This window comes from Coregonus lavaretus, assembly GCF_964263955.1.
Source record: "Coregonus lavaretus genome assembly, chromosome: 19".
NCBI lineage: Eukaryota > Metazoa > Chordata > Actinopteri > Salmoniformes > Salmonidae > Coregonus > Coregonus lavaretus.
The window spans coordinates 11,660,761-11,674,196 of record NC_140006.1 but is presented as its reverse complement, the minus strand read 5'-3'; the positions used below and the strand labels follow the sequence as shown (position 1 = coordinate 11,674,196).

The following is a 13,436-nucleotide window of genomic DNA, read 5'->3' as shown; positions in this document are numbered from 1 at the left end:
GTACCTATGTACAATTGTGTGTGTTACAGAGGGACACTCTGGAAATGGTAGGAGAGACGGTCAATGGGATGGCTCGATGCCCTTATGACCCCAGACACGCCAACGTGGCTCTGTTTGCAGGTACAGGAGTTTCTCTCTTTCTTTTTTACTTTCACTCTCTTTCAATATATTGGAAAGTAATGACATAGCACTTTTCACAAGGGCTGTAAATGTCCAGGGGAAAGCATTCAGACGACGGATCAATCTAGAGACTGGAGTTGTGCTAACGGGACTGGACTACCCTTGTGTTCATGATTAATACAGTGCATGTTTTTGTTATTCTCTCTCTCTGTCTTTCTGTCTCTTTCTCTCTCAGAGGGCAGTCTCTTCACTGGTACTGTAACAGACTTTCTGGCGATTGATGCTGTGATCTATCGTAGCCTAGGCGATAGCCCTGCTCTCCGCACCGTCAAACACGACTCCAAATGGTTCAGAGGTACACTGAAATGACGTACTTGCATGCGAGTGAATGGGTCAAACACTTCTCCGCAGGTGGAGAACAATATTTCCTTAGATCACATAAACACTGCGGGCTAACCCAAACACTCTAAAGTGGTCTCCATTCCTACCTAAATCCTTATATCCTAAGAGTGGATAGATAAAAGCGATAGGCTAGCTTAGTGCCAGGTTAGATGTATTGCTTTCATCCAGTCCTGTCAAATCAGAGAGGACCAGACCAACGGATCAAGGGCATGAAATCTCCATCAGAGTAAAACAGAGCGTGGAACCCTAGAGGTCAGAGACAGACATGAGTAAATAACTGCTATGTGCTTGTCACTGATGATCAATTAAACAGGACATGAATGCTTAATGGCTGACCCCAGAGAAGTTGTCATATGTTGTTACAGAGAGGTGTCAGATTGTGTATCGGCAATAAATATAGAGCTCTGTGTGTGTGTGGGGGGGGGTGGTATATGCATGCGTGTAATGGCATTTCTCTCTTCTCTCTCTCAGAGCCCTTCTTTGTGAGTGCAGTGGAGTGGGGTCCTCATATTTACTTCTTCTTCAGAGAAATGGCAATGGAGTTCCATCACTTGGAGAAGGTACACAGTACACACAAACATACATACACACGCACGCACGCACGCACGCCAACACCCACACACATGCACGCATGCACACACACACACACACACACACACACACACAGAAATGGCGATTTGTACATCACATTTTGTTTATATTGTTTTCTTGTTTATACTGTGTGTGTGTGTGTACAGGTGATGGTGTCTCGTGTGGCGCGGGTGTGTAAGGGGGACCTGGGTGGGTCTCAGAGGGTGTTGGAGAAACAGTGGACATCGTTCCTGAAGGCCAGACTGAACTGCTCTGTCCCAGGAGACTCCCACTTCTACTTCAACCTGCTCCACGCCACCAGCCCCATACTCAACATGAATGGCAGGGACGTCATACTGGGACTGTTTTCTACCCCGCCCAACAGGTACACGCACACATACATATGCGCGCATACACATAATGCAGGTATGGATCTTTCTATAAATTATGGGTCCAATCTGTGACATTGGGATCAACATTTAAAGTTCCACATGTGTACTTAGAGGAATATATGCAAATTGGCCCATAACTCCACCTATACAACAACATAAGCCTAGGACATCCTTTAAGCAGAGTTCATACAGATATTGGCAAGTCAAATTCAAAGACTTTAAGGGACTTTTTCAAGCACTTAATTGTAATTTTTAAGGACCTCAGTTGTATAATTTATATAATTGTACATATAGGGCTTAATATAGAACCCCCCCCCCCCAAAAAAAAAAAAAGCATGCAAAAAGTGTCCAAAAAAGTAGGCCATTAAAACTTAAAGAATAATTAATTGTTTAGGCCTTGCCAATGCATTGATATTCAAATTATTATTACATTCTAAAATATGTGAGAATAATGTGGACTTGCCAGACTAAATAAATTGGATACATACATGGAAATGTTTCTGTAGCCTATGTGGCCGATTAAGGCACACATAATAAAGCCATGAATAGCGGTACCATTAATCTCACCATTTGAATCTCACCATCGCTGTTTTTATAATGAGAAAGCGACCAAAAACCAGGTTACTTTTGTAATAGAAGGATTTGTATGAAAATCCAAGTTGAAGCAAGCATTAGATGTTGTCATCCTCATAATAACTGCATGTGGTTTTACCGCAACAGAGTAGCACAACACCGTTCAATTGAAGTAAAGTGCCCACATCTCTCACAAAAACGGATCAAAAATGAAATCACAGATAATTATAAGGGAGCAGGATAACTTATAAATTGTCTACAATAATTACAGACTTTTCGAGTACCAAATTGAGGAAATGTCTGATTTTCACACTAGGCCAATTCCAGTACTTGAATTTCTGAGCTCCAAATAACTATTACATTTACATTTTAGTCATTTAGCAGACGCTCTTATCCAGACCGACATACAGTTAGTGAGTGCATACATTTTTCATACTGGCCCCCGTGGGAAACGAACCCACAACCCTGGCGTTGCAAGCGCCATGCTCTACCAACTGAGCTACAGGGGACTATCTCACAATACTAGCCAACTTAGCTGCATTGTTCCTTGCATGCGATTGGCTGTGGTCTTGGGGGCGGCGCGCTTCCTGAGAGACAGAGCTGCCTGTCAAGCATCGTTCAGGGCTTAAATGCCCAATGAGAACATTGCATGCAATGCAGCCACAGGGCTCCTTGATGAGGTCATTATCGTGCATCTGAACAAATGAATGGATGATGCGTGGTACTTCTGATTATCTTGTGATGTCGACAAAACAACATTTATTATGTAGTGATCATGAGATAAATAAATTTTGATCTCGACATAACGAGGGATTTATTTTATTCATATGTCCTCTCTGGACTTCCGTAGTAACAAGTTGTCCAGCATAGGACACCCTCACTGGTACCCTAGTTCATAGAAAGACCCACATGCACACACACGAACACACACAGGCACACATCATATTTCTGATCCACATCTAATCCTTTCTGGCCCACCTCCCCTCCCCCTCTCTCCCTACCTCTGACAGTATCCCTGGGTCTGCAGTCTGTGTATTTGACATGCAACAGTTGGCTAGGGTGTTTGAAGGAAGATTCAAGGAGCAGAAATCTCCAGAATCCATCTGGACACCTGTATCTGATGAGCTTGTGCCCAAACCCAGGTACTTTCAACAATAACTCATATTTATGTTTTGTAGGATTGTAATGCGATGTTCAATCATATTATTCTGCCTTATTTTGACCCTGTTCTCTCTCTGTAGGCCGGGTGGCTGTGCGGTGCAGGGGTCTCCGTTCAGCTCGTCCAAAACTCTGCCGGATGAGGTGCTGAACTTTGTGAAGACTCATCCCCTGATGGATGAGACCATACCCCTGGTGGGGCACAGACCCTGGGTAGTCAAGACTATGGGCAGGTATGGCTAAGGATACACATGGTTACCACTGATTGTTCACTCTGAAATCAATGTTTGCCCTAAGTTGTATACCTCAACGTGTCCTGAAATTGAGCTCACCATATACCTTGCTCCCTCTCCCCTCTCATTCTCTCCCCCCCTCCCTTTCCCTCTCCCTAGGTACCAATTGACAGCCATGGTGGTGGACACAGAAGCTGGTCCCCATAGAAACCGTACGGTGTTGTTTCTGGGCTCCACGCGAGGGACTGTCCTCAAATTCCTCATCGTCCCAAGTGGAGACAACTCTCCCACACACAGCAGTGTGTTTCTGGAGGAGGTGGAGGGCTTCAACCCTGAGAAGTGAGTATAGGAAGGGAGTTTGGCCACAATCCCATGTGCTCACTGCAGTCCTGTGTTTTGTCAGCTCATTATTGTGGAGATTAACTGTTTTAGTCTGTTTGCAAAGGCAGCAATCACCCTAATGTGAATCCCTATATTTCTCTGCTGTAACAATATAAATGAATGAAAATACTCTAAAGATGCATCTATGTCTCTCCCTCTCTGTCACTCCCCCCAACCCCCCCCCCCCCCCCCCACACACACACACACACACACACACACACCCTCTCGCTCTCGCTCTCTCTCTCTTCCTTTCTCTCTCTCTGTCTCTAGGTGTGGAGAGGACTCTGTCCAGGCCAGACAATTGTTGACTCTGTCCCTGGATCGTCCCAGTCACACTCTACTGCTGGCCTTCCCTTCCTGTCTGGTCAGACTGCCCACAGCACGTTGCCACCTACACTCACGCTGCATGAAGTGAGTAAGACACACACACATTCACAAACACACACACACACAGGGTTTTGTTTATGGTTATGGCTACCCATAACCCTAGTAGTAACCCTAACCCTAACCCTAGCTTTATGTTCACAACCCGGATCAACCCTAACCCTAGCCATAAATAACCCTAACCCTAACCCTAGCTTCATCATGTCCACATCCCGGTTCAACCCTAACCCTAACCCTAGCCTCAACCACCACCATAACCCTAACCATAGCTTTATTTCCACATCCCGGTTAAACCGTAACCCTAATCCCAGCCTTAACCCTTACCCTAATCTAACAAACACACACCATCTCCATCAGGCTGATCAGATCTCCATGTGTGTGTGTATAGGAGCTGTCTGACTTCCAGAGATCCCTACTGTGGCTGGACCAGAGGCAGCACCTGCTCCTTCCTCAGACCAGGCACACGGTGAGACAGCTGCCCATATAGGCACAGATCTAGGATCAGATTAACCAGTTCATTGTGTATTAATCTATTATCTATTGATGTTGATGTCCTGTGTAATCGGTTAATCTATAGTCTATGTCCTATTGCAGGCTGCCTTTTCAGCAAGACATTGAGTATGGCAACTTCTCCCATCTAGGAGACTGTGGTGGTAGGTACCATGTCTTTAGCCCTGTAGCTCTGTGGGTACAAACTGCTCTTTCTTTCCCTTAATACATGCTCCGCCTAGCGGCTCAATCATGCATTACACAAGTTTGCTACACAGATATCAATGCAATTGTTTTTACAAAGTATAATTTACATTTGTCATGGTCTCAATTAAAATCTCAATCACAACCCAAATGTACATAACATCACAATGATACTACAGTTCATATACTGTATATTGTATGTTTATGTGTGTATTGTACTTGCATTTACAGTGGTGACAGAAGATTGTCATGTTTTTTAGTCTGTCAGCAACGTGATTAGCTAGTGTGAAATGTCAGGGCTTTGATTTCCCGCTCCTCAGATCAGTGTCCATCAGAAGCCTCCCAGCATGACTGCTTTTAATTGGTTGCTGGCTTCAATAAATGCATTTTGATTGGTTGACAGAGGAGTGAATGTCTTGATCAGTGAAGTAAAGCCTTCTGGTTCACAACCCCACAATCCCACAGGACTAAGACATATTCTGAGTGTTCAGCTGTCAACGACTGTCTGCTACAGTTTGACAAATGCTTGCCAGAAAAGCATGTGCAGAAGACAAATGAGGGCAAAACTCAGTATGCAAAGCTGTGTGGTGCTCAAAGCTGAGATTCTGGCAGGGCATAAGAGAACACATCTCAAATCTGTCTTGGTGTCAATCGGGATGTCTCCTTCTCATCAGCAAACTGTTCCAGGACCTGCAATCTGTTCCAACTCAAATTATACACTGCAATCTCATATGTTTTATTGCAAATCTATAATCTGGGGAGTGTTCTGATTCCAGAACACTACACTACAATCTCCTCTATTTTATTGTAGTTCTAGAACCTGCAATCTGTTCTAAACTATAAGTCCACAATATTACAATATCATCTAAACTATCTATCATAGATCTATAACCTGCAATGAATTAGTTCCTCTACCAGAACATTGCAATCTCATCTGTTATACAGTGCATTAGGAAAGTATTCAGACCCCTTCCCTTTTTCCACATTTTGTTACGTTACAGCCTTATTCTCAAATGTATTAAATATAATTTTTTTCTCATCAATCTACACACAATACCCCATAATGACAAAGCGAAAACAGGTTTTTAGAATTTTTGCAAATGTATTAAGAAATAAAAAACTGAAATACCTTATTTACATAAGTATTCAGACCCTTTGCTACGAGACTCGAAATTGAGCTCAGGTGCATCCTGTTTCCATTGATCATCCTTGAGATGTTTCTACAACTTGATTGGAGTCCACCTATGGTAAATTCAATTGATTGGACATGATTTGGAAAGGCACACACCTGTCTATATAAGGTCCCACAGTTGAGAGTGAATGTCAGAGTAAAAACCAAGCCATGAGGTCGAAGGAATTGTCCATAGAGCTCCGAGACAGGATTGTGTCGAGGCACAGATCTGGGGAAGGGTACCAAAACATTTCTGCAGCATTGAAGGTCCCCAAGAACACAGTGGTCTCCATCATTCTTAAATGGAAGAAGTTTGGAACCACCAAGACTCTTCCTAGAGCTGGCCCCCCAGGCCAAACTGAGCAATCAGGGGAGAAGGGCCTTGGAAAGGGAAGTGACCAAGAACCCGATGGTCACTCTGACAGAGCTCCAGAGTTCCTCTGTGGAGATGGGAGAACCTTCCAGAAGGAAAACCATCTCTGCAGCACTCCACCAATAAGGCCTTTATGTTAGAGTGGCCAGACGGAAGCCACTCCTCAGTAAAAGGCACATGACAGCCCACTTTGCCAAAAGGCACCTAAACAACAAGATTCTCTGGTCTGATGAAACCAAGATTGAATTCTTTGGCCTGAATGCCAAACGTCACGTCTGGAGGCACCATCCCTACAGTGAAGCATGGTGGTGGCAGCATCATGCTGTGGGGATGTTTTTCAGCGGCAGGGACTGGGAGACTAGTCAGGATCGAGGGAAAGATGAACAGAGGAAAGTACAGAGAGATTCTTGATGAAAACCTGCTCCAGAGCGCTCAGGACCTCAGACTGGGGTGAAGGTTCACCTTCCAACAGGAGAACGACCCTAAGCACACAGCCAAGACAACGCAGGAGTGGCTTCGGGACAAGTCTCTGAATGTCCTTGAGTGGCCCAGCCAGAGCCCGGACTTGAACCCGATCGAACATCTCTGGAGAGACCTGAAAATGGCTGTGCATTGATGCTCCCCATCAAACCTGACAGAGCTTGAGAGGATCTGCAGAGAAGAATGGGAGAAACTCCCCAAATACAGGTGTGCCAAGCTTGTAGCGTCATACCCAAGGCTGTAATCGCTGCTAAAGGTGCGATTACAGCCGATTACAGCCGGAGAAAATGGCTGCCGTTTTACAGCCCTCTAACCAATTGTACTATTATGTGTGTTTTTCCGCGTTATTTGTAATTTATTTTGTACATAATGTTTCTGCCATCGTCTCTTATAACCAAAAAGAGCTTCTGGATATCAGGACAGCGATTACTCACCTCGTATTGGACGAAGATTTTTTCTTCAACGAGGCGGCCGCGAAGGATATCATACAGACACCCGACAAGGCCCAAATCCCCGTCATTCGCGTGAGGAAGAGACGGAGATATCGTGGACGTAGATCGGGGTGCCTTGTAAGGATCCGACGGCGAGCGAGTAAACTGCCTCTTCCATCAATCCTATTAGCCAACGTTCAATCATTTGAAAATAAATTGGATGATTTAAGATTACGGTTATCCTACCAACGGGACATTAAAAACTGTAATATCTTATGTTTCACCGAGTCGTGGCTGAACGACGACATGGATTTCATACAGCTAGCGGGCTATACGCTACATCGGCAGGATAGAACGGCTGACTCCGGTAAGACAAGGGGTGGCGGTCTGTGTATATTTGTAAACAACAGCTGGTGCACAAAATCAAATACTAAGGAAGTCTCGAGGTTTTGCTCGCCTGAGGTAGAGTATCTTATGATAAGCTGTAGACCACACTATTTACCAAGAGAGTTTTCATCTATATTTTTCATAGCTGTCTATTTACCACCACAAACCAATGCTGGCATTAAGATTGCACTGAATGAATTGTACAAGGCCATAAATCAACAGGAAAACGCTCATCCAGATGCAGCGCTCCTAGTGGCCGGGGACTTTAATGCAGGGAAACTTAAATCCGTTCTACCTAATTTCTACCAGCATGTTAAATGTGCAACCAGAGGGAAAAAAACTCTAGACCACCTTTACTCCACACACAGAGACGCACACAAAGCTCTCCCTCGCCCTCCATTTGGCAAATCTGACCATAACTCTATCCTCCTGATTCCTGCTTATAAGCAAAAACTAAAGCAGGAAGCACCAGTGACTCGGTTAATAAAAAAGTGGTCAGATGACGCAGATGCTAAGCTACAGGACTGTTTTGCTAGCACAGACTGGAACATGTTCCGGGATTCTTCAGACAGCATTGAGGAGTACACCACATCAGTCACTGGCTTCATCAATAAGTGCATCGATGATGTCGTCCCCACAGTGACCGTACGTACATACCCCAACCAGAAGCCATGGATTACAGGAAACATCCGCACTGAGCTAAAGGGTAGAGCTGCCGCTTTCAAGGAACGGGACTCTAACCCGGACGCTTATAAGAAATCCCGCTATGACCTCCGACGAACCATCAAACAGGCAAAGAGTCAATACAGGACTAAGATTGAATCGAACTACACTTGCTCTGACGCTCGTCGGATGTGGCAGGGCTTGAAAACTATTACAGACTACAAAGGGAAGCACAGCCGCGAGCTGCCCAGTGACACAAGCCTACCAGACGAGCTAAACCACTTCTATGCTCGCTTCGAGGCAAGCAACACTGAAGCATGCATGAGAGCACCAGCTGTTCCGGATGACTATGTGATCACGCTCTCCGTAGCCGATGTGAGTAAGACTTTTAAGCAGGTCAACATTCACAAGGCCGCAGGGCCAGACGGATTACCAGGACGTGTACTCCGAGCATGTGCTGACCAACTGGCAAGTGTCTTCACTGACATTTTCAACATGTCCCTGACTGAGTCTGTAATACCAACATGTTTCAAGCAGACCACCATAGTCCCCGTGCCCAAGGACTCTAAGATAACCTGCCTAAATGACTACCGACCCGTAGCACTGACGTCTGTAGCCATGAAGTGCTTTGAAAGGCTGGTCATGGCTCACATCAACAGCATTATCCCAGAAACCCTAGACCCACTCCAATTTGCATACCGCCCCAACAGATCCACAGAAGATGCAATCTCTATTGCACTCCACACTGCCCTTTCCCACCTGGACAAGAGGAACACCTACGTGAGAATGCTATTCATTGACTACAGCTCAGCATTCAACACCATAGTGCCCTCTAAGCTCATCACTAAGCTAAGGATCCTGGGACTAAACACCTCCCTCTGCAACTGGATCCTGGACTTCCTGACGGGCCGCCCCCAGGTGGTAAGGGTAGGTAACAACACATCTGCCACACTGATCCTCAACACGGGGGCCCCTCAGGGGTGCGTGCTCAGTCCCCTCCTGTACTCTCTGTTCACCCATGACTGCATGGCCAGGCACGACTCCAACACCATCATTAAGTTTGCCGACGACACAACAGTGGTAGGCCAGATCACAGACAACGATGAGACAGCCTATAGGGAGGAGGTCAGAGACCTGGCCGTGTGGTGCCAGGACAACAACCTCTCCCTCAACGTGACCAAGACAAAGGAGATGATTGTGGACTACAGGAAAAAAAAGAGGACTGAGCACGCCCCCATTCTCATCGACGGGGCTGTAGTGGAACAGGTTGAGAGCTTCAAGTTCCTTGGTGTCCACATCACCAACGAACTATCATGGTCCAAACACACCAAGACAGTCGTGAAGAGGGCACGACAAAGCCTATTCCCCCTCAGGAGACTGAAAATATTTGGCATGGGTCCTCAGATCCTCAAAAAATGCTACAGCTGCACCATCGAGAGCATCCTGACTGGTTGCATCACCGCCTGGTATGGCAACTGCTTGGCCTCCGACCGCAAGGCACTACAGAGGGTAGTGCGTACGGCCCAGTACATCACTGGGGCCAAGCTTCCTGCCATCCAGGACCTCTATACCAGGCGGTGTCAGAGGAAGGCCCTCAAAATTGTCAAAGACTCCAGCCACCCTAGTCTTAGACTGTTCTCTCTGCTACCGCACGGCAAGCGGTACCGGAGTGCCAAGTCTAGGTCCAAAAGACTTCTCAACAGCTTCTACCCCCAAGCCATAAGACTCCTGAACAGCTAATCATGGCTACCCGGACTATTTGCACTGCCCCCCACCCCATCCTTTTTACGCTGCTGCTACTCTGTTAATTATTTATGCATAGTCACTTTAACTCTACCCACATGTACATATTACCTCAACTACCTCAACTAGCCGGTGCCCCCGCACATTGACTCTGCAACGGTACCCCCCTGTATATATAGCCTCCCTGCTGTCACTTTATTTTACTTCTGCTCTTTTTTTTCTCAACACTTTTTTTGTTGTTGTTTTATTTTTACTTTTTTTGTTAAAAATAAATGCACTGTTGGTTAAGGGCTGTAAGTAAGCATTTCACTGTAATGTCTGCACCTGTTGTATTCGGCGCATGTGACCAATACAATTTGATTTGATTTGATTTGAATAAAGGGTCTGAATACTTATGTAAATGTCATATTTTACCTGTTTTTGCTTTGTCATGATGGGGTATTGTGTATAGATTAATGAGGGGGGGGGGAAACAATTTAATGAATTGTAGAATAAGGCTGTAACGTAACAAAATGTGGAAGAAGTCAATGGGTCTGAATACTTTCCCAATGCACTGCATACCATTCTCTAGAACCTGACCTGTTCTAGTTCCAGAACCTTTGCTTTCTAACTCAGATATAGGCCAGTTTACTGCTGTCAGACTGTTCCATAGAGAGTGGTGAAAGCATAAAGCCAGTGGAAATATTTACTGAAATAAATGATGTATTTTAGGGAGAAACTCACTGGCCGGCCCAGAGCTTTCCTGAACACAGAATGGAAACTCTGACCAGAGTTGATCTGTTTTAGTGTTTTCCCTTCTTACTGATGACAAGTGCAGCTTTCAGCCCAGCCAGCAGAACCCCAAGGATGTGCTGGAGAAAGCACCAAAAAGGAAATGGAGATGCTTATCTTCAGCAATTTTACAATGTTATGATAGATCACTGTAACACAGAATAAGATTATGCTCTTGGATAATACAATATAGGAATATAATCTTTGAGATCCAGCAAATCATGTTTAGATCTAAACGTGACAATATTAAAAGCATGGAGAGGGTCATAAGGGAGAATGGAAACAAAGAGGTAGAGGAGAGTGAAGGAATGCAGAGTGAGAACCTGTTAATGCTGTAACGTTAAGTGGATTTTATATTCTCTCTTGCCATTAGCCTTATGATTCCTTTCATCTCCCCTCTCCCCTTCAGGTGTCATAGAGCAGAGTCTGCTGATCGAGCCGGAGAGTCTGGTCTCCCTCAACCTGCTGGTGGCGTCTGCAATCTCGGCCTTCACCATCGGGGCGGTGCTATCGGGCCTGGCCGTCTGCTGGATCATGGCCCACAAGCCCAGCAACCGTCGCCACGCTAACAACACCAGCCAGTCCAGCATCCAGCGCCGGGAGAGGGGGATGCTGACGTCAGGAGGAGAGATGGGGGGATCGGTCCTCAGTGTGACCCGTCAGGGAGGAGGGGATAGACCTTGTTCTCAGGGCGGGGAGACCCTGTTTGTGATGCCCAACGGCTGGGTGAAGTCAGGGGAGCTAGACCCAGGGTTCTTGCCTACTCCAGAGCACACGCCCCAGCAGAAGAGACGTGGGCTCAGGCTGTCCGATTCTGGATCAGGGGGGTGGGATAACAGCCAGACCTACCTGGGAGGGAGCACCATGGGCCTGGCATCCCCCTGCCCTCTCCCTTGCCCCCCACACCCCTCCACTGCTGTCTACCTAACCACCAGACTCTTCCAGGGGGGAGGAGGTGGGAGGCATGGGGGTGAGGAGCGAGGAAGAGGAGGGGAGACACCTCGCCAGCACTACGTGTGCCTCAGCAAGCCCTGGGCGGAGAAGGGGAGGAGTGGGACCCCAAAGTCGGCACTTCGCAAGTCGGCAGGGGAGTATGTGTACCCCATGACCCCCCAGGACTCCCCGAATAGGAGGAGGGTGGTGTCAGCCCCCAGCGCCCACATGGAGTTTGGAGAGCCCCTGCCTCTCCGCTGGCCTCCCCAGGAAGGCTACATCCTCAGCAGCCAGGGCATGGTCCCCCTACCTCCATCCTCCATGCCGACCCCCAATGGCCAGCAGTATGTGGCTCAGCACCACACCCCCGGGCCGGGCAGGGCTCAGCTGAGAGGGGAACTGGGGAGAGGAGAGCTGGGGGAACTGGTGGATCTCAGCCAGCTGCTGAGTAAGAAGAGTTCCAATGAGAGGGCTCACAGCGGGCAGTGAGAAACAGAATGAAAAGCAGAGAAGGACCCCAGTCACTGCTTAAGACCATTTCAGTCTCTTTCTACATCTCTCTCCTTCTCTCTGTTCTACCTTTTATCTCCCTCCCTATCTCTTTCTCTCTCTTTCTTTCTGTCTCTGTCCCTCATTGTCATTCAGTCCTCCTGATATCTCTGTATCTCACTGTTGGACTCCTGAGGCTGTTCTTTCTGTGACTGGTTTCTACTGCTGTCACTCAGATCCTGCTTGGCTGTGATTGGCCAGAGAAATTGAGGTTGTTGCTGTGTCTGCATTGCAGAGCTGCCTCTCCCCTCAGGCTGCTAAGAGTGGTGAGAAAGAGGGAAAGAGAGAGGGGAAGGAAGAGTTTGCTTACAAAAAAAACATTCTGAGACAGAACCATAAGCAGGAAGCAACATGCAAAGAGACCCAGAGACAGACACTTGCTGACAGCCTCCCCTGTGCGTCAAACAGGGAAACAAGAACTAACCAAACAAAATGGCCACTGTCATGTGTCAGAAGACAAGACCTAGGAGACATCATTCCTACACAATGCACTCTGTCCACCTTCCAGTGCAGACTGAGTGGCACTCTCTGACAAAAAGACAATGGAGGACACTGAAACATGAATTATAAAGATATTACTTTTAAGCATCTTACTGGAGGTGAATGAAACAGACACTGTTCAGCCTCAGTGTGCAGAAAAACACTGAGGTCATTCTGACTATGACTCTGACTCTGAACGTGACGAGAATACCTGATGAAGAGTGTCGAAAGGAAGCGGCAATGAAGATTTAATAGCTCGCCCTCCAGCAGCCTCCTGACACAAACACACACGCACACACACACAGAGATTTACAGCTCCGTTTTAGTAAACCTACCGTGCAGGGGACCTGTCCATGGTAGCATGGTCAGGGGGCCATAGAGTCCCAGTGTATGTGAGGCGAGAGGGGCCGTACTGTACTGCTCCTAACCTGTCTAACTAGGACCTTGGGACTATAACCCACTCTTACTGAACTCCTGGAAAGGAGGAGAGTTGGAGTGGAATGTCAGCACTATTTCTGCCAGCCAGACGTTCTCTCTAATGACGCCATT

The 13,436-nt window shown here is 46.8% G+C and overlaps 1 protein-coding gene across 1 annotated transcript in view; it reads left to right on the top strand.

The window, feature by feature from the left end:
- The window catches only part of LOC311146460 (semaphorin-6B-like), a gene marked incomplete at both ends in the record, with an annotated part of 51,039 nt that extends 38,692 nt beyond the window's left edge, over window positions 1-12,347 (top strand). Inside the window, 11 exons of the mRNA XM_084182966.1 lie at window positions 30-120; window positions 356-475; window positions 994-1,082; window positions 1,260-1,477; window positions 3,068-3,199; window positions 3,299-3,448; window positions 3,608-3,787; window positions 4,100-4,240; window positions 4,602-4,679; window positions 4,808-4,866; window positions 11,335-12,347. Coding sequence (XP_084039092.1) covers window positions 30-120; window positions 356-475; window positions 994-1,082; window positions 1,260-1,477; window positions 3,068-3,199; window positions 3,299-3,448; window positions 3,608-3,787; window positions 4,100-4,240; window positions 4,602-4,679; window positions 4,808-4,866; window positions 11,335-12,347 — 2,271 coding nt within the window. The remainder of the gene's footprint in view (window positions 1-29; window positions 121-355; window positions 476-993; window positions 1,083-1,259; window positions 1,478-3,067; window positions 3,200-3,298; window positions 3,449-3,607; window positions 3,788-4,099; window positions 4,241-4,601; window positions 4,680-4,807; window positions 4,867-11,334) is intronic.
- Window positions 12,348-13,436: the final 1,089 nt, after the last annotated feature.